Raw genomic sequence first — 24,728 nt, forward strand, 5'->3', positions numbered from 1 at the left:
TGATGGCTGGGGCAATGAAATGTGGAAGAATGAGCAGAGGGTGGAATTATTCTAATGGTGGACAAAGGCAGAGATGAAAATTTATCTGATATCTAGCACAGAGTACGCTTAGTAATTTCTCATTCCTGCTCTTGTTCCTGGGTCTAAAAACAAAAACTGGGTCTAAATGAACTTCTACCACTATTGCATTTTTTCTTCCACTCTGGCTGGTGGCGGCACTTTGTAAACAGCTGACAATTGTTCCATATGAGAAATATTGATCTGGAAATCAGCCAGTGTTGATCCACAATAGTTACTTCAGCTCAGGAGTGAGATAATGATAACAATATTCTTTAGTTAATCTTCTTAATTAGGTGATCTTGAAGACACTGTTGGATCTGGCTTTTAGAGAAGACCATAAAAGCAGTAATTTGATTTTTTTTCAATCTATGTACCTTGGTGACTTGCACCACTGCAATCACTGAGAGTAACTTTGAGGCCGGATACAAAACAATGACTATCTCTTTGTTGGGTGTTCTTTTTGGGATCACTGCCAGTTTGCTATTCACTCAATAATGGATTTAAGGAGATTCAAGTGAGAATATTATATCCAGAGTCTTGAATTTACAATCTGAGATACTGGATTATTGTCTTTCAAACTTTATGGTTCACTTACATATGCATGAGTCTAGGTAAATTTATTAAATTTAATGCTATGGTGCATTACTGAACATGAGTTAACAAATATCCCTTTGACCAAATATTGACCTTTCTTTGTAGTCTTTTCCTTCTGGCTCCAGTTAGCTGGAGATGGCCTTATCATCTAGGAGTGTCAACTGGGGTGGATCGGAATGTCAAAAACAATATTTCCTCCATAGAGATGCCAGCTCATTTCAAAACAATTGCTCTTGGTGACAGCTGTCCACTTGCAGCTAACTGTAGTTTTGGAAACAATACTTGTTGCTTGAATTGGGCAATGTGATCTCTTGCCTGCTTCTGTTCCAACCAGGCTTCTCTAGAACTGGGAAACTATTACTTGCTCCATTAAGCCTGAAAGCTTTACTGATTGGCAGATATTTTAGTAACTGCTACCAATTTGTATCCCGAGTGCCATATTTTTCTGAACAATAAGCAGGTATAGTTAAACAGATTCTTCATTAACACTGGCATTGCAGCACTCTCTGATTTCTGAACTGACCACATTCTTCAGGGTAAACTGCTTGATTTGCAATATTTATTTGATTTTCTTCGGCACCTTCACCACAATCTTCATGGGCTCCTTAGCTTTGTTGCGGTAGGCTTGGCGGATTATGTCCACAGCTCGCTGGTGTGTTACATTCTGTAGACTCTCTCCCTCTACTGCAACCAGTTCATAGCCAGCCTAGCAAAAACAAAGAAAAGAAGCATGGGACAAAAATGAAAAACAGTAAAAGCATAGCAAATTACAATTCTACCCTTTTCAGATTTGATGTGTCATTGTTGGTTACAGATAGTCCTCGACTTATAACCATTTGTTTAGTGATCATTTGAAGTTACAGCAGCACTGAAAAAAAAGTGACTTGTGACCAGTTTTCACACTTATGAACATCATAGCACTCCCATGGTCATGTGATCAAAATTTAGGCGCACGGCAGCTGACATGTATATATGACAGTTGCATTATCCTGGGGTCAAGTGATTGCCATTTGTAACCTTCCCAGTTGACTTCTGACAAAGTCAATGGGAGAAGTCAGATTTACTTAATGACCACATGATTCACTTAACAACTGCAGTGATTCATTTAACAATTATGGCAAAAAAAAATTCACTCGCCTGCCTTGCTTAACAATCAAAATTTTGGACTCGATTGTGGTCATAAGCCTGTATATATTAGACATGGGAATTTTGAAGCACTAATATTAGTGAATAGTTCAATTAGTACTGATAGTATTTCTGAAGCCTAATCTGAACCCTTCCAACATTTAAATGGTATAGCAATGGGTCGAGCAGGCTCTTAAATTAGTTCAAGATAAATTGGCATCTCCAGGTCACCAAAAAAGATCCCAAATTGGATCTTCTAACCTGTGCTCAACTCCTAATCTATACCTTCACTTCAATCCTGAGTAAATAAGTAGGAAATTAAAGGTTTTCTTAGTCCTAATTTCCACAAGCTCCTTTATACTTATATTGTTTCCGGAACAAGCAGAAGAGACAACAGGATTAAGGATTCTTGGAAATTGGCAAAGTCCTGTTAGGTATAGGCCTTCACCAACTCAAACCTTGATATTTCCATTCAGCGGCAAGTCTGATCAGCCTTTACAATCTAGAGCAAGAAGAAAGCTGCAAGAAGTGCCTTCAGCCTCTTTCTGTACTCCTGAGAACAGCTCGCAGATGCTAGAGGCTTGAAAAAAGTGTGCCAAGGCTTGAAACTGGGTTCAGAAATAGGCTGGATACCTGTAAAGCCACTAAAACACTAGCATTACATGACCATATTGGCCAGTTCCAGTTTAATAGGTTAGAAACTCTAGATTCTAGTGAAGTTTAAGAACTGCAAAGGAGTTTCACCTGTGTTTTTACCAGTCACTCCCATTCCCATTTGCCCTAGCATCCTAAAGCCATTTGGGTCTTTAATCCAAATCAGCATAAACGAGACCTATAACCCCTAAAGGAAAGAGGCCCCAAAGAGGAAAATCTAATTAGAGCAGCCTGGTGGGCGGGCAGGCTGGCAAAAGTCCACAATGGTTCTTTGTCAACCCCCAGCTTCATTAAAGAGGCCTTGGGAAATGTTGCGCAGTGCCTTGAACTATGAGGGACCCTGAATGGCACAATGGGGTGTGTATGTTGCTAGGCCTTAGCTACAAAGCACAATGAAGTTTGTTTCGTGTAGGGTAGGAATCAGTTTAAATGAACAAAATGGCCAGGCTGTGGTATGAAAAAAACAGCAAAGTCTTCAATGCGGTGAGTAGAAGGAGGGAAGATGATCAATTGTCCTCTTTAGTCCTTCAAATCTGAATCTGATTCTGCATAAAGTTTTGTTCACATTGTGATCAATTCATTTTTATCCTCATTCTGCAGGTCTGGGACAGTCTGGAATAGTCCATATTTGTTGTGATTACAGTATGGAAATCATCCCAGACCGAATAATCCAAAATAAAAATGGCAAGTTGTAGAGTCATTCTAAACTCTGTCTACTAAGTTGATACCTCTTTCTTTTATATTTTATTTCTTTAGCTTGGTTACATTTAAATGTACCTCATATTACAAGAGAAAGGTAGGCTGATTTTTTTTAAAAAAAAACAAGTAGATTCAGGGTATGGTTATGAAACTGCCCTCTTGATATAATGATAGAATTGCTACATTTGCAAGATTAATTTTATTAACTGAGAACTTGATTGTATAACTAAAACTATTTTTTCTTCTCCCAGAAAAATCAGTCAATTCTACTTATGCAACGTGCATTTTTCATTAAAGTTGTATATCAATACACCAATAGATTACTCACCATTTTAGTTACAGAAATGGAATACAGTAAAGACAGTGTTCAATGGTAAGAACATAACTACTAATTATTTCATAATTTCATACATGGGTTGATGTTGTGAAGAAGCCCCCATGAACATGGTGGGTCTTATTTTTGAATAAATATATGTAGGATTGGGCGAGATGAGCATGCATAGTGCCAGAGAAGAAGGAGAGGCAAAGAATATAGTCCGGTCAAGACAGCAAAGTGATGTTCCCTGTTCCAATATTTATTTTCCTGAGTGATTTTGCATCAGTTACATCTATAATCTTGCTATAATGGGACAAGAAGAGTAGGGCTGCTGCTCTCCTGCTGGATGTGTGAAGAAATGTAGTTTTCAGTAGAGTTTCTGAAGCAATTAATTTATGCAGTTTAATTGATAAAAAATTCTTTTGAAAGAAAATGATCTATGCAACACTTGGAGAAACTAAAGTCTGTTACTACAAGTTCACAAGCAGGTGATTAAAAATATAATTACTGAAACCTGTGCAAGACTTATACTTGAGTGATGGCTCACTCATTATGTAATATGGATGGCTGTAGCAATGGAATAAGTTGATCATGGTGTTAGAACATATCATTAAGCTGCTAAAGGAAGAAACAAGGAGTATCTGGACCTCCTATTTGTCCAGCTAGTAGTAGTGACAAATCCACATTTTCCCTTCCCTACTGCTTCAGCTACCTCCAGTTCTCCACTCAGAGATGCTGCTCCCCCAGGAAATATCTTCTCAATCTTCACCATTGGCTGCAATTTGGATTCTATTCCTCCTGAAATGCTGATGCCTGGAAAACAAACAGTGCTGTGAGTATTTAGAAAGTGGTGGCATGTTTGAGCTTCTGTAAATCCATCTCAAAGATAGAATTACACCAATCTTAAAAGTAAGCATCCTGCACATTAAACTTGGCTACTGATGACTTCACCAACAAGCCTGCATAATTTTTTTTTTTTTGCACAATATAGAAATAGTTTGTCATTGTCTTCTTCCAGGATGTTTTTTTAACCTCATATTCTGAACTGGGATTTCCTGTTAGTCTCTCACACAAGAACTACGCAAATCAGACTTTGTTTCCTTATGAGAGAGCTGTCAAGGCCAGAGAGATGTGTAGTTTAAAGGATTCTGTACTAATCAGCAAATGGCAATATTATTTCTTCCAACCATTTGACAAGAGCAATCTAATTGGCACCAACACCAAACTTTTCCATAACTTTTTTTTTCTAGTAAACTATCCTTACTTTTACTATATTTTATATACACTTTCACACTCTCTTCTTCACGATCTTATAAACTTTCTCAGTCTTCTGCTTGCTCTCATCTTGCTCACTCTTTTTTCCCAAATCAATCCTCATTCATTCTCTTTATAAGACCCACTCAAAAGTTCTTTTGTACTGGAGTCTCACTTTTGTATTCAGTCCACAATCATTTAGTACCCATTCATTTTTGGCCCTATCTCTTTTTGTTTATCACATTTCTTCAGTAACCCTTACCCACTTTTGTTTTTTTCTGACATACTCAACTCTTATTTCTGCAAGTGAGCCCAAGCACCTTTACACATAGCATCATCATACTTTATTTACTTGTTTTAGTTTTTCACCTTTGTGTATAGCTTGCAATTGTTCTTTTGGGACTAGCTGGTCTGTGATTCATTAATTTTCAGTTCTATAGTACTCATTGCTTCATACAGTCTAACATTTGCTGCAAATCTTTTGGATTATCAACCCACACAACATCATGTCTGCACAGAAAGGTACACATTTACTTTATTTTATTTCTATCATCATGCATTCACCACAGTTAGCAATCATTGTTCAATTCCATTCCTTCCTTCCCTTCCATAATTTAAGACATTATCAAAATGTTCCTCTTATTATGCAACAAACTTTATCTCATACATATATTTTCCAGTCATCGGCTGAAGACCATAAGTCTGATCTGCACATCCCCTGCCTGACATGAAAGCACATTTCTAAATTTTGTTTGTTGTCACCTTTCAAATTCTTTTGAGTAGAATTCTACCAAACTTCTCCCAAGACATACTTTAAAAAATAATCCTGCTATAATTTTTACATTCATTTTTTTTAACCCTGTGCTTTCTATAAGAGAACAACAACAGCATTTCTCTGACTTGGATGCAAGCTTCAAATATATATATAAAAAACCACACAGCCTTTCTATATAACGAGGCCCCATCCATATTTTGACATTACTCGTACTAACATCTGTAGCCTTAACAATTTTTAAACATTCTTTCCATATTTATTACTTCTTGTCATTTTTTTAGAGACCAATCTTTATAATATTTATTTCAATTGCATTCTTCAGCATATCACAATCTCATACTCTAAAATAATTCACAATCTCCAAAATGATTCTTCTAGCATTTCCATACCTACTTCCCAATCATTTTATCACTTTTATTCTTAATTCCATTCACTCATTTTCACCCAATTCTGAAAATTTTTGAAAATTTCAGTCAAAGTAGCTTTACATGTTCTCTGTGTCAGGGATCTCTGACCTTTCTGGCTTTGCGGACTAGCGGGGGGGGAGAGGGGACGGTTCCGCACAAGCAGCGGATGTGCATGCTCGTGCGTGCAACTCCATTTACACAAGTGGCTGCACATGCCTGCCATTCCCATAAATGGAGCTTCGTGCTTGAGCGCCTGCTGGTTGCACAAATAGAGCTTCCCGCATGAGCGTGAGCACCTGCCACTTGTACAAATGGAGCTGCGCACGCTTGCGGGCTCACTCGCCGCTTGCACAGCCCAATTCAAAACTGGTCACAAACTGGAGGTTGGAGACCCCTGCTCTATTTTATTTAGTTTTAAGCATTACTTGCTCTCTTTGATTACATTTTTACTATCTTTTTCTCTCTGTAAGCATTGCACAGTATCCTCTGTTTTTCTTCATTTTTCAAGAATTCATTCTTTTACATGCATTTCTTTTCCCATTACAGCTTTCACATCATAATTCCAACAAGAAAACATTTTCCTCTGCATACTACTAAAAATCTAATTGTGTTTATCTATTTGTCTGTTTGCACCCTTATATTAGCCCGAAGGGTGCATTATACCACAACCATTTTTGAATCAAGGTATCTAAAATCCACTAATTTAAAGAACATGTAAAAACTATAGGACCCATTACTCTTGTGGAACTGAAATTTCCACAAGGTTCAGAACAGTTTTATTTGCAAAACTGTGGCTGTTGCAATGTCCCTACAGTCGTGTGAATATGATTTCCAACACTGCCTGCCATCTTCCCAAAAGCAAAATCAATGGGGAAACCAGCAGGAAGTCAGATTTGTTCCCAATCCCACTGTTCCCCACCCCCCGTGGTTATTCTGTTTATCTAATTAGGTAAGTAAATACTGATTTATTATTGAAGTTCATTTGCCACTACAATTATTTTTCTGTTTATGATATATACTCTTCTTACATGATCATGGCACCATTCAGCATTAGAATAAAAAATATGGTCATTCTAATATTTAATGTTCCTTCTGGTTGCTGCACTTCCTTTCTCTCAAAGGATGACCCAACAGGTCACTGGCTGCCCAGTAGTCCTTATAGAAAATTCCACATGCCTCTGTTATCATTTTTTATGTGTCCCAGCAGCCTCCACATTGCCTTTCCTTACATCCACTTCCCATATATTTGTATTAGGAGATTATCTTCTCATACTTTCTCATCAGAAGAGTCGTACTTTCTCTCCCTGAAGCTCTTCTATTTTCACTCTACTTTCATTCTTTCCTTTTCTTCCCTGTTTATTTTCCCCCATGATCTATCTTTGACTACTAAAGAAGTATTGCTCAAGTTATTTTGGCACATGAAGCAGAAAAACAGAGCAGTCCCTGAAAAGTAAGAACAAATGCAATTGTTACCAGTGTAATAACTCACAATTTGCTATCCATTTATGACACCAAATGTGATTTGCTGAGGCTTCTCACTCTACCTAGCAATAGGTCTGTTTCTCTCCATTTCAACTTAGAGAGGTCTGCTTACCCAGAGATTGCTTGTTCTTGGATAGGCTGACAGTCACCAATTCATATTCCTCCTCCTCCTTGTCACTGGGGCCATTTTGGAGCTGGTTCTCTGGGCTCTCATCTCCCATTTCTGCTTGCATTACCTTGCTAGTAGCTGAGGTTTCCTTGAAGAGCTGTGAGACCAGGGGCCTAGCTCTGTGTGGTCGATTAATAACAGAATAGAGGGTATCCCTGGCAGGCAAGATTTCCTCATATGGTCCCCATGCTACAGCATGTCTATGGCTTGATTTTGAAGAAGGAGGCCTCCCTCTGCCAGGTTGTCCATGCTCCAGGGATTGGACCTGAGAGGATACAGTGTGTAGGGAGCTCATTGAGGATTTTGTAGGTTTAGTTAGACTCCAAAGGGGTTCTTTGCTACTGGTCACTGAGGAAGAGACCCTGTTGGGAGTGTAGGCATCCACTGGCACATCAGCAAGAGGAATATAGTTTTGAGGTTGAGTCTGTCCATGTCTGGGAGAGAGCTGCAGCCTTTCCATGGCATCTTTCAGTATTTCCTTGTGTTCCTCCTCCCCATTTGCCCTGTTGGTCATCACTGGTTTCAGAAGAAAACTACCCCTGAAATCTGTAACCAGATTCACAAGATCAGATCATTATCATTTCCTTCCCCCCCCCCCCAGTATTATGAAAATTACAGAAGGGAACATATCCAGTATTTGCTGCTTGAAGTGAATGTTACTGTTGTGTAGGTCTTGGAGTGAAATTTTGGCCCCAGATATTGAACATATAAACATGTTGCTGTGTGTGTGTATTAGTTCCCACCTAATTAATCAAATTCAGATCACCCCCTTGTGACATATTTGGTAGGTAGTATTGCCAGCTTATACCAGATATGCCAATAGTATTTTGATTCAACACTATTTCTGTCAAATTAATTGTTCTTTGAATTATTTTTAAGTGGCAGAGTCACATTGTTCACATCTGCCATCTTACTTTTTATTTTATAAATCCAGTTATACAAAATATTCTCCTACATACATACAAATGCTGTGTCTGAGATGAAGCGTGCACATTTAAAGTTGTGCACAATCATTACATCTGTATAATTTTCTTCAAGTCTAGAATTTAAACTCTTGTGTTACAATTATAGCTAAACCGGCTTGAGAGACAGGAGGGTGGAAGGGAAGTTAACAGAAAAACTCACCAGGCACTGGAGTGATAAGATGTCTCTTTGGGGGTGTTTCATGTTGTGCTGGGCGGAGGGCAGGTGATCTCACTGTAGACACAGAGAAAAAAAAGAGTGGCTCACTCTCTTTCCCATATTATATACTCAAATTCTTTTTATAAAACTTCAACTTTAAAAAAGCCATATACCCTAAAGGAGATAATTCTGAAATCCAGCCTATCCACAATATAAATAAACCCAATATAAATAAAAATGATAAATGTAATTCTTACAGACTTCCTCGCCTGTTCTGCTCTTGAGTGCACCATAGGCTTCCATCTCCAGGGGCACCACCATACTGTCAAAGCGGCCAAGATCTGTAGGGGCAATCACATTTCTGAAAAAAAAAGGAGGAAAATCCTGGATCATTGATCTATAATGCAGATAGGTGTTTGCATCTATAATGCAGACATAATATAGATGAACATAACCATAATTTTAAGGAGCTCACATATAACATTATTCCACCATAGTTTCATAATTGTGATATATAACAATACATATTCCATTACCTACAGCAGCTAAGGGTCATGTTGCCTAAGATAATGTCTGCAGGCATCGTATAGGCATTATAGGAACTGTAGTCCAACACATTAGGAAAATAGATGCTTGGGGGAGACTGTTATAGGCATTGTAGTCCAACACATTGAGAAGATAGCTACTTGGGGAAGGCTATTAAATTGCTGAAAGAATCACAGCAATAGGTGCAGTGGTGGGATTCAGCCAGTTTGCAGAACCGGTGCCTAATTTTGGTGCCCAGGCCCAGAATGGACTTCCAGAAGCAGCATCCACACAGAGAACCGATTGTTCACATATCTGAATCCCACCACTGAATAGGTGTATCTTAAACATGTCCTATATACTCTTTTTTCATGTGTGTGTATGTGTTTATGTATGACATTATTCATAATATATGCCCTGTTTCTCCTCAGGAATTTCAAGGCTTTTTCTCATTTTACTCTCAGGACAACCATCCTGGTGAGTTATATTTAGCTGAGAAGAAAGGCCCCAATTACCTTTTGAGCTCTGTGGCTGGATGGGATCTCAAACCGGGGTCAGGATACCTGACCTTATTCTTACCTGATATCTCGGAGAAGCAACAACTTCTCAGGACGGTCAAGAATTGCCAGCAGGGGCCTCACCAGGTCTTCCACCCCTCCTTCTCGGATGTACTTTTGGAAGGAAAAACGATCAACATCAAATAAAGAATAGGTGCTTTTTTGGTTATTCTGGTATGGAAATTGTGTGAACTGCCTTCTCCCCCCCCCAACCATCCTTGTTATCCTATCACTTGTGTGATGGCCACCTGTGTCACTTAAGACTTATGCTTCCTATTCAATAGTTTGACTTCAGGAATTCAGGGAATATAAAATCCCCACAGGCATTTTAAGGGGAAAATATTAACTCTATTACTAGACACCAAACAGCATTAAATATAAAATTGCATAGTTGTCTTTTCCCTTCATTCTCTTTCATGTTTTATGAATTTTGAAAACTAGTGTCTCTCAATAACTTCCTACCAGCACTCTGGACATAAATTCCTACTGTGCCTTGGTTCAAAGCTCCCTCTAATGGCCGTTCTGCAGATGATGAGAAATGGGAGATGCTAGTAGTTTAAATAAAATTTCTCCAACCTGATCCCTGACCCCATGTATTTGCTTAAAGGCCAAATCAGGCTGGGAATTCTGGAATCTTCCCTGGAGGGAACAAGGTTGTGGAAAGCTAGTTTAACCTGGTGAAAATCAATACTGCCATTTGATTGACAGGCTTGCTAATCTGAAGAAAAACTAAAATTTTCAGAGAAAAATATTCTCTTGAATTATATACCTATTATATGGAATTTGACAATTGGACAACATAAATGGGTTCTCCATGCCTTAACTATGGCCTAAAGATTAATAACACAGCTTTGGAAAGATAAATGTGGCTCATTTATTCAAGGAATGGAAAAACTAATTGCACTTGACACCTATAAGTGGATTGCCTATCGACAGACTTTGTATAGGCAGGTATAATGAAATATGGAACTCATTTATACAACATATAGCACGTTAAAAATTGATAGTTGTATAAGTGTATTAGAAATAAGTATATGTACATTTGAATAATATTTATATTTTGTAATCATGTTAACTGTTAAAACAATATATTTTGTTTCTTTTTCACTTTTTAAAAAACACTTTTTATGTGTTGCCTTTTTTCTTGAGAATGCATGTATTCACACCATAATTGTCTCTGTGTTTCCCCCCCCTTTAGTATTTAATTTAAATAAAAAATATTTTTAAAAAAGTTTTGCTAATCTAAGGCATCCTGAACTAAGGCATCCCCACACTATGTAAGTATACTGTCTATGTGCATAGATGTATATTTATAAAACAGGGGGCTCTGGGTGAATTGTCTCAAATACGAGAAAGCAAGCCAACCAATACTGTTCTGCAAGAAACTATAGAAAATAGAACATTGAGTTAAAGCTTTACAGCAGTGGTAGTTCAGCACAATTAGAGGACAGTACTTGGAAGGCTGCTGGAAATCCCCGCATGATATTTAAATCAGAACCCCTTGGCATGCATGAGGGATGCTCCTTACTCGGGTGCAGTGTCGCAATACAGCTGCCACTTCATCTTCCATCAGCAGCTTCCTGGCCATGTCCTCAATGAGCAGCAGGTGGCTGTCACCACCACTGTGTTTGTTAGATGCCTTGGAGCTCAGAGACACAAAGGAGCATCCTTTTCCTGGAGAGGGTGACCAAAGAAGGTCAAGGAGTGTATATGTTTTATCAGCACTGAACAAAACATGTTGGCTCTGCTCAAACTTGGAAGCGCACAGCTGCAAGTCACACACATGCTCTTTCATGTCTGAATAAGCTGCCAGATTTCTGCATGCAATTTCCAATAACCCTCTCACACAAAATCCTCTAATGAAAGATTATCAGAGCCAGGATATGGATACAGATACCGGATGGAATGATGCCATTTCAGTTTTGCACGCCAGCATGAAAAAAAACAGGACACTAATGTACTGCCTATGCCCTTATGAAATTTTGTGAATGATTCAGGACAATTGTGAAGGTCAACTAAATGAGCTTGGGTTTTTAGATAGGTTAATCAGTCTTTTCCAGAATATCCTCAAGTAAGGGTTACTTATACTGATTCAGCTACCAGAGGAAAACCTATATTTGACTATTGTAGAAAAAAACAATGACAAGTTTTGTCATGGAAGATGAACAAATATGGCATGCAAACTAACGGAATTATAACAAGTGTGACCTTAGATCACCAAATTCTTATGTTGTAATAAATTGTTAATATATGCTTTGGTATAGAGATTAGTTTAATTTATACTCTGCCTTCCCTTAATAATGATTATGGAAAGACAAGGTCTAAAGAAAGTAAATAACAAATGTTGAATTTGCAATGAGCATTCTGTACTTCCAAGCACACATATGAACACTACACAAAGCACATGCTGCACTCCTGCTCATTTACCCCGTTTCAGAGTCCGGTTCACAAATTGCTGGATAATGTTAACTGCAGGTTAAGGGCAGTGGGAGAAAGACCGACAGCAAAGGGATTATGATTCTAATGAAGAAGAGTGGATGAGCAGAGACTGGCATAGAGCTACTATACTGTACTATTTATCATAGTACTTGCACATAGTACTTGCCATCCATGAAAGATACCTAGCCAAAAGTGTTTTCTGAATCCTTGGAGAAATCTGGTTGTCCAGATTTTTGCAGCTCAGATCCAATAGCCCCTGGAGGGCAGCTAACTCTGAGCTAGCTTCTGGATCAGAGTATTTCAACCTTGGCAATTTGAAGAGGCGTAGACTTCATCTCTCAGAATTGTCTCTCTTTAAGTTGCCAAGATTGAGAAATAGGGCTCAGGAGCAAAAGCAATATTTGCCTCTCATTTTGCATTCTTTTATGCAAATGATGCTTGTAAGTCTGATTTTTTTTTTAACTGCCACCAATTGCATCAGAAATCCAAGGAAAGCAGCATTACCATGCCAGGGTACAATTTGTCAGATATCTTTTCTCCTGTTTGCATGAGTTAAATGAAAAACATTTGAACAGGATTTTAGCACCTTTCTCCAGACATGACTGTTTGCATACCAAGGACCTACTGAACCAAAGTCTCCAATGTTTACTTTAGCCCTTTAGAAAATTGGAAAACTGAAAACTGAACCCTGACAATCCTCTGGCTTTTATACAGCCTATGATTTGAAAAACTCCCTACCCTTAGCAATTTGTTTAAAAAGCTGGCTTTTTATTACCTTTCTCCCCGTCAGGCTGTGCAGGTAATTTGGGCTGCTTCTGTGATTCCAGGGATCCAGTTGTTGAGCTTGGCCTCCCTACTCGGGTGCTCTTAAAGAACAGGTTCATCAGGGTTTTGGAGCGCTGGAGAGTGACTTTCTTCTCTGATGATACAAGCTTCCCTTTCTTTCTTTGATGCTTTTCCTCTGGGGGGGGGGGGAAATCCAGGAAGTCAAATCAGATGATCACAACTATAGGAATAACATGACATCTGAGCCTTGCCTCCAAAGCCCTCAGGGCATTATCGTTTCAACAAACTATTATAGCTACCATTTTCAAAGATTATCAGAAAAATGTGTGTGTGTGCGTGTGTGTGTGTGTGACAGAGAGAGAGAGAGAGAGAGAGAGAGAGAGAGAGAGAGAGAGAGAGAGAGAGAGAATAACAAATTAGTAATAGAGCTGAAAAAGTAATTGGCTGTTTATGTGGTGTTGCCCTTTGAGATAATCTATCCTTGTAAATAATCAAATAGAGGTAGACATAATGGCTTAGTGACACATACCACAGATGGTCAGATAGCTCTGTGATCGCTTAATGGGCAGACGGGGATGACTGAGCGCTAGTAGAAGAGCCATTTTGGGGGATGGCTCTGTGATTTCCTTGCTAACAAATGGCTGGTGCTTTCTTAGGTGGAAGGACTCCTTGAGGCTTTCTGTGCGAATGGCCGTGTCTTTTAGGATTTCCATGGGCTGCACAATCCTCTGGGTTTCTGAGATCAGGCTCCCTGAAAAGAAGGCCCCATCAGGCAATGGTTCCGTCTGCATGGCAGTCTCTGCCCTCTGTGACAAATGGCTCTGAACTGGCAACTCTGTGGAGATGCCAACATCAACCATGCAACTTTCTGCTGAGCTGGGAACTGGGGCCATAAATAGGCCATTCATGGAGCTTAAGGGGGTCCCTGAGGAATAGGATGACATGGACGAGCTGGATTCAGAGGTTTGGGACAGCTGCTGCAACTGGCCATTGGTCACTACAAAGAAAAAGAAAAAGTTGGCTGTTAGGAGGACTTCAATATACAACAAATACATAGCTGTTGCACATGGTGTACATATTTCATGCATTTCATTGGTTTGGTTTTCCCAGCACTCAATGTGCTATATTTATTTTGCATAAAGAAAAAAAACATTATTTTGCAAGATAATGCAAGTATTGCCATTACTACTGCTGCATTCAGTTGGCTATGTGGATGCCATTGATATCTACATGGTATTGTAGAATATTTTGATTTTAATATATATCATACATGTATTTATATATTTATCTATCTATCTATCTATCTATCTATCTATCTATCTATCTATCTATCTATCTATCTATCTATCTATCTATCTATCTATCTATCATCTCATCAGTTTGTATATTGCCTCAATCACAGAGACAGCTTTAGGTAGTTTATGTATTAGGATAAAAATCGTAACATAAGGATAAAAATAAACAGTGATACCCACTGGTATACTGATCCTTGATATTGCAAGGAAATATTTAGGTTAAAGAACCTACTGGGATGTGATAATTGGCCAACATAAATATCTCTCTGTGCAACACAGCACCTGTTCTTGGGTTCATGTAAGTACAAAGGTAGCAGAGCAAAAGAATGTTTTCTGAAATCCAATAACGAAAAAAATGCAGATTGATTTGCATCCCTTATTCTTCCTTAATAAAGCAACCACCTCTCCAGAAAAGATGTCTTACATCTGTTGAGCCAGCAGTATTCAGCCACCATTTCCTTGTATGCCGGGAATCTCCCTGTTTCCTAGAAGGGAGGGATAGAAGAGATGCAATGTGTCATGGGGTCATTTGCTGCCTGAGAAACAATGTGTGAAAGCTTAAGATACTAACCAAGTGGAGAAACACTGATAAATACTTGTCTCATGGTTAGTCCTTTTCTAGATGAAATTGGATCTGCTATGTTTGTCCCAGAGCAACTTAAGGAGGGATTCACTTGGCAAAAGAAATCCAAGGACACTTGGAGTGGAGAAAAGTATACTAGAAAGCTTAGCTGGCTGAGATGATTGGTCTGCACCAATCCAGAACTGATGAAGTTCTATCTCCTCCTAGCAATTATCATTTATTTAATAACAATGAGAATGGGATATAATTTGGATAATCTTAGCCCTTCTATGATTAATACCCCTTGCTATCACTTTTTTTTTTACTAATACTTAGGAAGACATCAGCCTCACCTTAATGGTCAACATGATGTGGGTCTGCCCCTTTAGCACTTCCACTGCCCTGCTATGGCTGATGTTATCAAACTTGATTCCATTGGCTGCAAGGACTTGGTCACCAACTTTGATCCCATGTTGCTCAGCCAGCCCGCCAGGATCCACTCTGGGAATGATACAACATCGAACAAGCACAAGGGGGGCATTTGAGAGAAAGATCAGGCTTTTCCTGAGCAAACAAGGTAGGAGCAGAAGAAAATGGCACATTTTAAGAATGGGAAAGAGAGCAACAATGTTGAAAAGAAATAAAATGTCTATGTTAAAAATGGGAAGGCAAGTTCCCCTAGGTCAGTTTCTTCCGGCTTTCTCATAGCATTCTACCAATCTTGATGTCAGTATTCAATAAATAAAACTGTTTTTCAGCCTAGTGTTTGCCAGATATATTGGACAATGACTGAAATCTTCCACTGTAAATAATTATGAATAATGTGAGTTATAATTCAGCATATCTGGTGAGCATATAGGTTGTGGAAGGCTACATAACAGCCTGCACATTTTTCCAACAATCAGTGTGGTAGACAATAAACATTCATTTCTGATAAATTTCCTAATATTCAATATTTTATTGTACAGATAATGACATGCTTTAAGTTAACAGAGAATATTTGGATAAATAAAATCCAAGCTTATACAGTGCTGAATATGATTAGATTCCCAAATTGTATCAGACCATGAGCTACGTGCTTATAGAAGTGTCTTCCCATCTCTGACCCTGAGGATGTGATTAGTATGCCAAAAAAACATACAGTTCCTCTTGGCTTCTGAAAAATCAACCATAAGTGAAACAGAAGAAATTGGGCTGAAAGAAGACCAAAGGATAACGCTTTATGGGGTTAGGGTGGCCCATGCTAATGCTATAGATTATATTATTATGGATTAAGTGATTAAACTGATAATCATAATGTCTATCTAACCTTTCTACCTTCCCCTAAAGGGTGATTTATATTCTAATTATAAGGGGGGGAAAGCCTTAGCCCAAATCTATAATTGCAATGGCAGTCATGATCAGGTTTTGAAAGTTTTGTTCCCTCTGAAATCCCAGTTTGGATCATCCCCCTGCATGCTTACTATCTGCAAAAACATAAAATCTCCTATTGAAACTAAACAGTGTTTGAAGTGGAGGTTATCAATTCAGCCACTAACAAACCAATGAAGATCTTGGGCACTGTTGTTTTGCAATAGGCAATTTATTTCCCTGAAAAGGAAACATCACAGCTAAAGTAAAATTTAAATCTAAATCAGGATCTGAAATACTCAACAGAGAAGGCTCTAGGACAGACATGTCAAACACAAGGCCCGGGGGCTGGATGCAACCCGTGAAGTGGTTTCATGTGGCCCGAGAAGCCATCCTGGAAACAGTGAGGGAACGGCCCCCGCTGCCTTGGCCCTGGCCAGACCAGCTGGGAGCCAATATACAATTTTGTGGTGGCCATCTATGCTGAAATGCATTCAGTCTTAGCTCCATAAGCCCGCCCCCCATGGCCTGAGATGAACAGTGAGGCTCCTCCAGTGGACCATGCCTTGATACTTGCCCTGGCCCCACCCCCTTCTGCCAGAGACCCTCAGATATCCCACTCCTGCCCAGGCCCCCACAGGCACCCTTGATGCGAACGATGTAGAGCTGGCCACACCCAACCAGTAGGCCACACCCACTCCATCCAAGCCCACTCACCCTGGCCACACCCACTCAGCCCCCTGAGGGCAACCGCAATGCTGATGCGGCCCTCAATGAAATTGAGTTTGACACCCCTGCTCTAGGAAGAGCAAGACTCACTTGGAGACATAGATGCCAAGGCCATACTCCTTCCCTCCACGGATATTGAAACCCAAGCAATAATCATCAGATGTGGTGTAGAGATGGATGATGCGTCGCCTTGCTATCTCAGAGCTGGTATCTGAGGGACTTGAGCCACTCCTCTCCACAATCAAGCGCCTGTTTACCACATCAACCCTGTGAGAGGTAAAGAATTAAGAAATAATTTCTCCTAAGCAGCTGAAGTCTTTGAAAAGGCCTGCAAACTGCCCTTTTACCACTTTGATAGATAACTCATTCCAGCTTCATGGGAGTGGATGCTATTTTCAATCAAGGCTGATCAAAATGCACGAGCATATCTGGCTGTGGCCCTCAAACTTATATAAACAGTCCCATTTCAGCATATGTGATTCCCTCCCTCCTTATTTATATAATCAACACCTCCCAACACATGGCAGAAAAAGGAGGCAGGGGGAGCAGGAGCTATTCCTGTACCTCTGTATGTGTAAAGCCAGAGCAGGAAGGGAATACCTATGATTTTATTTATTTGTATATACAGTATTTTTTAAACTTACATGGTGACACAACCTAATGACTTTGAAGATGTGACTAATCAACATATTGGCAGGGATCCAAATATGAGGTGGAGGGGGGCAAGCAGTAGGCAATGAAACAGAGCATGACTGCAGCCTCATTTTTACAAGGGGAAAGAAACATCCTCATAGCTTGCCAAGTTAACTGAAGTTAAGAAAACTTTCCCACAAGGTGAGCAGCAATAGGGCCAAATAAAATCAGCACTTGATGAAGGGATATTTAGCAATGGCTAGAGGGTAAAAGAAAAATAAGAACTTACAGGTAGGAAGAAAGGGTAGAGTGGAATTTGGATGAAAGGGAAAGAAACATAATTTTAAAGAAAAATAGAACACTTAAAATATCTTTATAGTATGAATAAATTAAAATATGTCTTACAGGTAGTCTTGGACTTACAACACTTCATTTAATGACCGTTCGAAGTTACAATGGCAATGAAAAAAGTGACTTGTGACCATTTTTCACACTTATGAACGTCACAGCCTCCCCAGGGTCACCTGATCAAATTTCAGATGCTTGGCAACTGACTCATATTTATGACGGTTGCAGTGTCCCGGAGTCATGTGATCACCTTTTGCAGCCTTCTGACTGGTACAGTCAATGGGGAAGCCAGATTCACTTGACAACCATGCTACTAACTCAACAACTGCAGTGATTCACTTAACAACTGTGGCAAAGTAGGTTGTAAAATTCACTTAACAAAATCTCGCTTAACAACAAAAATGTTGGACTCAGTTGTGGTCGTAAGTTGAGGACTACCTATATTTTGTAAATAAAATTATTTTGTTGAATGAAAACTTGTTCCACTAGGCCAGGGGTAGGCAAACTTGGCTCTTTTATGACTTATGGACTTCAACTCCCAGAATTCCTGAGTCAGCCGACTCAGGAATTTTGGGAGTTGAAGTCCACAACTCATAAAAGAGCCAAAGTTGCCTACCCCTGCACTAGGCTGACCTGTGTTTATTTTCTAATTGTTGCCATTACCAAATGACAGCAGGCTTTCTCCCACTTGGTGCCGTCCAAAGTATGGACTTCAATTCCCATTTCAATTCCCAGATTTCCTCAACCATATTGTAGAAATTAGTCACTTATCTGAACAGTATCCAGGCTGGGGAAGAATGTACTACAGATATGTCAAACTCGCGATTATTAGGACGTCACGCAACGTATCGGGACAGTTTTGCCATTGCCGGCAATGGGGTGGGTGCAGCTTCTGGATGACGCGTCTGGCCCATGGGCCAGCAGTTTGACACCCCTGTTGTACTAGTATATGAAGAGCAGTAGCCAGACAAGAGCATTTCTGCATTAGTGAACTGTAGTTAATTGTTGTGGCAAAATAAACCATCTCCTTATTAGTGATTTATTTCTACAGTGATGACTGAATAATAATAATAATAATAATAATAATAATAATAATAATAATAATAATAATAATAATATAAATTATTAATGCAGAAATGAATTATAAATTGCTCATCTGGAAATATTTTTTCTTCAATACAAATAAATATTTTCAGATATTCAAATTCAATACTATTTTGTGTTTTGAATTTAAAGTGTTTTGAATACTAATTTGATTTCTATTTTTTAAAAATTGTTTTTACATTACAAATGAATTCAAAGGTTTCTACTATATACATGTTGTTATTTTTGTCAGTTGCATGTTATCACAAACCATTCCCTTTTACCTATTAAATGAGCTTACATACTAGCTATTATTGCAAGACATTATTCAAATATGATCAGAGCAAAAATGTATCCCATTGTCAGAGCCAATTCTAAATACACAGTTGAGAAAGGAAAAGGCTAAAACACATTTCTGGATGAGCTGAACATTCCATGCCAGTTCTATGAAGTTTGTTGGTTTTATGGCATAGATATTAAGACTCTAAACTTCCTCTGAAGTCAGGAAGTTCAAAAACTACTGTAATACATCAATGTATATCAATTGTCTGTATTGCCCAATATTAAATAACACTGCATTTCAAATTACCTATCAAGCCCTATCAAATATTAACTGCCTGATATCTAGTACTGACATCACATCTTCATTTTGTACCATAATCTGATATTAAATGGTGCATTGTATTCAAGTTTTACATGTCACAGAGAATTTTCAGAGCTGATAATAGATGGAAATTATTTTAAATAAAATGTCATCAAGAAATTCATTCTGGCTTGGACTTCCCCTCTCCCAATATTCTCATCACAGGTGTTTTGTTTTGTTGTTTTTTACCCCAAGTTTACCAATTCCCAAGGCATGATCTGAGGATATCTGACACACCTGCCTTGCTGAAGCAAAGGAAGTTAGTATCCAAACAAGGGGATTACTTGGGCCCAGTTTGTATGCTGCGGTGAGTTCCAATGGACTCAATTTTTCAGCCAGATCTCAGGCAGCATGATTATCCTCTTTCATCAATTCCCTTTTTACCTTTTATTAAATTAGGTGGTTCTCCCCCATTCTACATATAATCTTCATATGCTACCTTCACATTATACAAATGAAGCCCCCTCTTAACCATAGTTTTAAAGTAATTCATTTTGGAAGAGGAAGTTTAGCCCAGTAATCTCACATCCTTTTGACCTTTCCCTGTCTGGTTCCCTATCACAGTTCACTTTAATAGCACTTCCTTGCATCTTAGGAAACCTGATCCCTTGGTCACGGCTCCTCTGAAGCCAGTATGTTTGTCTGAATTAGTACAATTGTGATTTTTGGGTTATCCATAGTTGACAACAATGGGTACAAATTGGCAATGGGTATAAGTTGGCAGTTCAACTTACCATGTAGTCTTTTCTTTGGAAAACTTTATCCCTGGCACTTTGCCCATACGTCTCACAACCATTCGCAGCCTGTTATTCCCTGTCAGGACCTTGATAGCACTTCCCATTGTAATATTCTCCAAGCTCACACTGTTCACCTCTGTGATTTTATCCCCAACACAAAGTCCAGCTTGTTCTGTTTATATTAAACAGAGAATGCTCAGCGTCATAGATTTTCTTTTTCTGGGCTTACTAAAATTAAAGAACTACTTAAACAACAAAGAGACAAACTACAGCAACTTATTAACATCAAAATAGATTAGAACTTTGAATTATTATCCATTCATATGCAGTATATTGCAGGACACATAGTATGTTACCCAAATATTAAGGTAAATATCAGTTTTGGGTTATCTCTTTTTTGTACTATATGGATAAATACAGTCAAGCTGTAGGTTTTTTCAAGGGTTTTGAAATACATAACTTTTTGTCTTCACATTATCAAAATGCTGATTGTTCATGATAGTCATAAGCAAGTATGTGAATCCTGACATATATTTCCCAGAACATCCGTAAAAACATTCTAAAATGTCAGATTTAGCAATAGGATATACAAAGAAAAATATCTGATGAGTGACCTTTCAGTGACATTATTTATCTTTTTGTTACAATAGCCAGACACATGCACTGGTGAAGAAGTGACAGCATTGAACCCAGAATATGTATTTATATTCATAATTTATAAGCAGATTGTTGCCCGTGCTTGAGTCTGGGAATGTTGAAGCATTTTTACTGACCTGCACTGCTGCCCTCTTCCACCTTACTGACAAAAATACCCAGGCCGTGTTCAGAGCCCCCACGCACACTGAAACCCAGCTTCCCCTCTTTGCTCTTCTCCACCGTAAAGGCATTGATAGCATCACTCTCATCACTGTTAGCTGTGAAGGGAATATAAGACAAAATAGTAAAGAAGGCATAGCTTCAAAAAAACAACAACCCCTCAATATACTGGCATGCCCAGGGGATGCTTAATCTTGCATCCAAAAGACATTTTTAATTCCATAGACAGAAAATCAGGAGAAATGTTTAGACATCTTTCTGAACTATGTGCAGATCAGCCTTCCCCCCCCCCAATGACCAATTTTAAGAATAATAATGAAATAGGCTGGAGCCAAAGGCCTCAGACTGTGTTATAAATTTCAGACAGGTTATTTAAAAAGCAAATAACCAAGACTCCATGGCTGCTGCATAAGATCAAACCCCGGAGCTCTCCTCATGGATACCATGGGTTTTGTTTTGAAGTAAGACACAAAAATTTGGTTTAAATCCTGAAATAGTTTTACAAATTACAAAAATATCTCATTCGATTTAGAAAAAAAAGAAAATCCTGCTTCTGTCCATTTATTTATACCCAACCTTTCTTATTTTTATAGATACTCCAGGAGGCGAACACATCCAACACTTCTACCTCCCCCCCCCAACAATAATGCTGGGAGTTAGGCTGAGAAAGAGTGACTGACCCAAAGTCACCCAGCTAGCTTTCATAGCTAAGGTGGGACTTGAACTCACAGTTTCCCACATTTTAGCCTATTGCTTTAATCACTAGACCAAACTGCCTCTCTATTTGTGCATATTTCTATGTCTATGTCTCTATATCTACATATAATTACATCTATCTGTATAGTTGTATCTATCTATCTATCTATCTATCTATCTATCTATCTATCTATCTATCTATCTATCTATCTATCTATCTATCTAATCTATCATCATCTGCCTGCCTATTCCATCATTTTCCCACTCATTGTGTTTCCCCAAACTGTAAAGTTGGTCCTGATCCATTCCTTGATTACAATCTAGGGAGATTTAGCAGTTGTCCCCTCATACATATATTTTTTCTTTTCTATTAGAACAAATTTTCCTTCCCAAAGGCCTTTTAGGTGTGTGGGATGATAATTCTTAGTGCATCTGTTGACCCTGTTAGCTTGGACTGGCAAAAGTCATAGCCCAACATATCTGGATGGGTGTAGATTTTTGTGGAAGTCCATATATTAAAATCCACAACAATATTTAGAAGATGGTCATGCTTCATTACTGGAATTAAATCTTTAAACCATATTTCTTTACTAATCCAGTGATCTGTGTACATAGAAAAGTAGAGCAGAGGTCTATGAATACACAAGTGCTACGTAATTGTGAATAAAGGTTATCTATGTTATGCAAATGCATAACTGGTAGAACTTTTCACTATTGTCCATTCAAAGGACACTAAACTTTGAAGACAAGCTGCTAATAAGATTTGGAAACTTGATTTTCATCTTTGGTGAATATTCATAAACTACATCAGAAATCAGAGCTATGAAATCAGAAATAAGATATGAGAAATGTCATCTGTGTACTGTCTCCCCTATTCAACCCAAAAGTACCTTCTAGTGGTGTGTTAATAAGAATAACTCTTCCCATAGGTGACGATGGATGGAAGTTTTGATTATTCCCATTCATAAGACGATTCTGCCTGCTCAGCAAAAGGAGGTTAGCTGTGCTGATGTCACTGCTGGAGTCCTGAGAATGAGCAGGAGGAAAAAACTTCCGGAAGGAATCAGAAACATGAGCCATGGCCAGATCAGACTTTGGTTGCTCCTGGAGAGACTTTCAAGCCATCTGATTCTACAGATATTTTGGAGAAGCTTTTGGGTGATGGAAGAGTCTGTTTTCCTCATGAAGGCGGACAGAGTTGGATTTTGGCCCCTTTGGTTGTTTTCTTCAGAGGAAAAAGTTGTTGGGCATATTCCAGTGCATCTTGCTATTGGGCATGTGAGTTCATTTTGCTAATGAAAATTGCATGAAAATACAAATACAAAAAATACAGAAAATGTTCTTATCTTTAAAATAGTGGATCTAGTGAAAACATCTTGCTTCTCAGTGGGTTTGATCTGTGATTTGCTCTCCCTTCCATACAGTTGTGCTATATTAACCACAAATATGTAAACATACATACATACATACATACATACATACATACATACATACATACATACACACACACAACATTTATATACTCTCTGCAGACATATTATTAGGAATTAACATGATGAATGGACAGTTTCAAAGTAGCAAAAGTATTATGCAGCAAGAAATGTATATGTAGAACAAAGAGCAGAGAGTTATGAATAAAGCTGATTCAGGAAAAAAATGGTTAAACTTAAAACTGAAAGGAAGATGAGGTCAGAGTCTTTCCTTTCCAAGATCACAGTCCGATGAAGAAGTTAAACAGAGAGCAACTTTACACAATCTGGTATTCTCCAAATGTGTTGGGTGGGAATTATCCAAGATTCCAAAAGTTGCAGCACATACACATCTGTCAGGTTGGGAAATGAAAGCCTAGTGTACCTGTTTATTTTATTACTGTAGCATTAGGTGTATAGCTTGGAAATTTCAAACAAATCTGGTGAGTTCCCATAGTTCCATATTCAACTGAGACCAGAACTGAATTCTAGACTGAAAGTATTTCATTTTTTCATGATTACATCAGAGCACCCTGACATTTCTACAGTAATTGACTGGGGTCAGTGCAAATTTAAATGTTTTAATGACAAGAAAAACAATTCTTTTAAAATTATTATTATTTTCTGGAAAATAATCAGAAACTAGAAATCAGGAATATATTTCAAAATCTTTTACTGAATTGCATAAGAATCTGTTGCTATGGTCCAGCTAAATGCTCGCTACCCTAGCATTTCAATTTGCAATATTCACAAAAATAAAAACAAGGCAGAGAAGACAAATAATTAGACAAGATTTATGAAGTTATAGAAATTAAAACTATATTTTTGTTTGCACCCTATTACTTTCTTATACTTAAACATATACCACTTTGTTCCCTGCTTAGTACAAATTAAATGAGCAGGAGTAACTAAAACAGGCATTTTTCACACATCTACTGGCAGGCACAGACCAATTACAAATCAGGAAGATGTGAAATGCGGGTAGAGACAAATGGATATTAAACAGTAAACAGTGAGACCCTCATCAAAATGAAATTACAGAACCTGCAGCACAGATATTCATTTAGATCAATATCTTATTTTGAAATTTCACTTTAAGCTTACACTGAAAGATTATTTCACAGTTGCACATCAAGCTGGATTTGAATTTAAAATTCATTCAGTACTTCTGTTTGACAACATGGGAAGTCTGTTGCAATCTCTGAAACATCTGGCATCCCATATTCATTAAGCCCCACATGCTTAGGACTTGAACATGTCACAGCAAAATATTTTGCTCTTAATATATACCATTTTAATTTTATTAATTACAAGCTCTATTGTACTCTCAATAATACGTGCCCTTTGTTTATAGGCAGCAGAATTGACAGCATTGTTATGTCTAAGAATCAGGAGAGTTCTCC

The 24,728-nt window shown here is 38.4% G+C and overlaps 1 protein-coding gene across 1 annotated transcript; it reads right to left on the reverse strand.

Annotated features, from left to right (window-relative positions):
- Positions 1 to 1,213: 1,213 nt before the first annotated feature.
- Positions 1,214 to 22,936, reverse strand: PDZD7 (PDZ domain containing 7). Its single transcript, XM_015813427.1, has 15 exons — positions 22,747 to 22,936; positions 21,118 to 21,258; positions 20,342 to 20,516; positions 16,991 to 17,167; positions 15,175 to 15,322; positions 14,684 to 14,744; positions 13,494 to 13,961; positions 12,954 to 13,139; positions 11,268 to 11,413; positions 9,762 to 9,853; positions 8,927 to 9,018; positions 8,646 to 8,732; positions 7,479 to 8,081; positions 4,161 to 4,261; positions 1,214 to 1,360 (listed from the first exon to the last, which is right to left on the reverse strand). The coding sequence occupies exons 1-15, from the start codon at positions 22,934 to 22,936 to the stop codon at positions 1,214 to 1,216; spliced, it is 2,814 nt and encodes a 937-aa protein (XP_015668913.1).
- Between the last annotated feature and the right edge of the window lie 1,792 nt (positions 22,937 to 24,728).

The sequence above is a fragment of the Protobothrops mucrosquamatus genome, unplaced genomic scaffold (genome assembly GCF_001527695.2).
Source record: "Protobothrops mucrosquamatus isolate PMUCROS unplaced genomic scaffold, P.Mucros_1.0 scaffold156, whole genome shotgun sequence".
NCBI classification, from domain to species: domain Eukaryota; kingdom Metazoa; phylum Chordata; class Lepidosauria; order Squamata; family Viperidae; genus Protobothrops; species Protobothrops mucrosquamatus.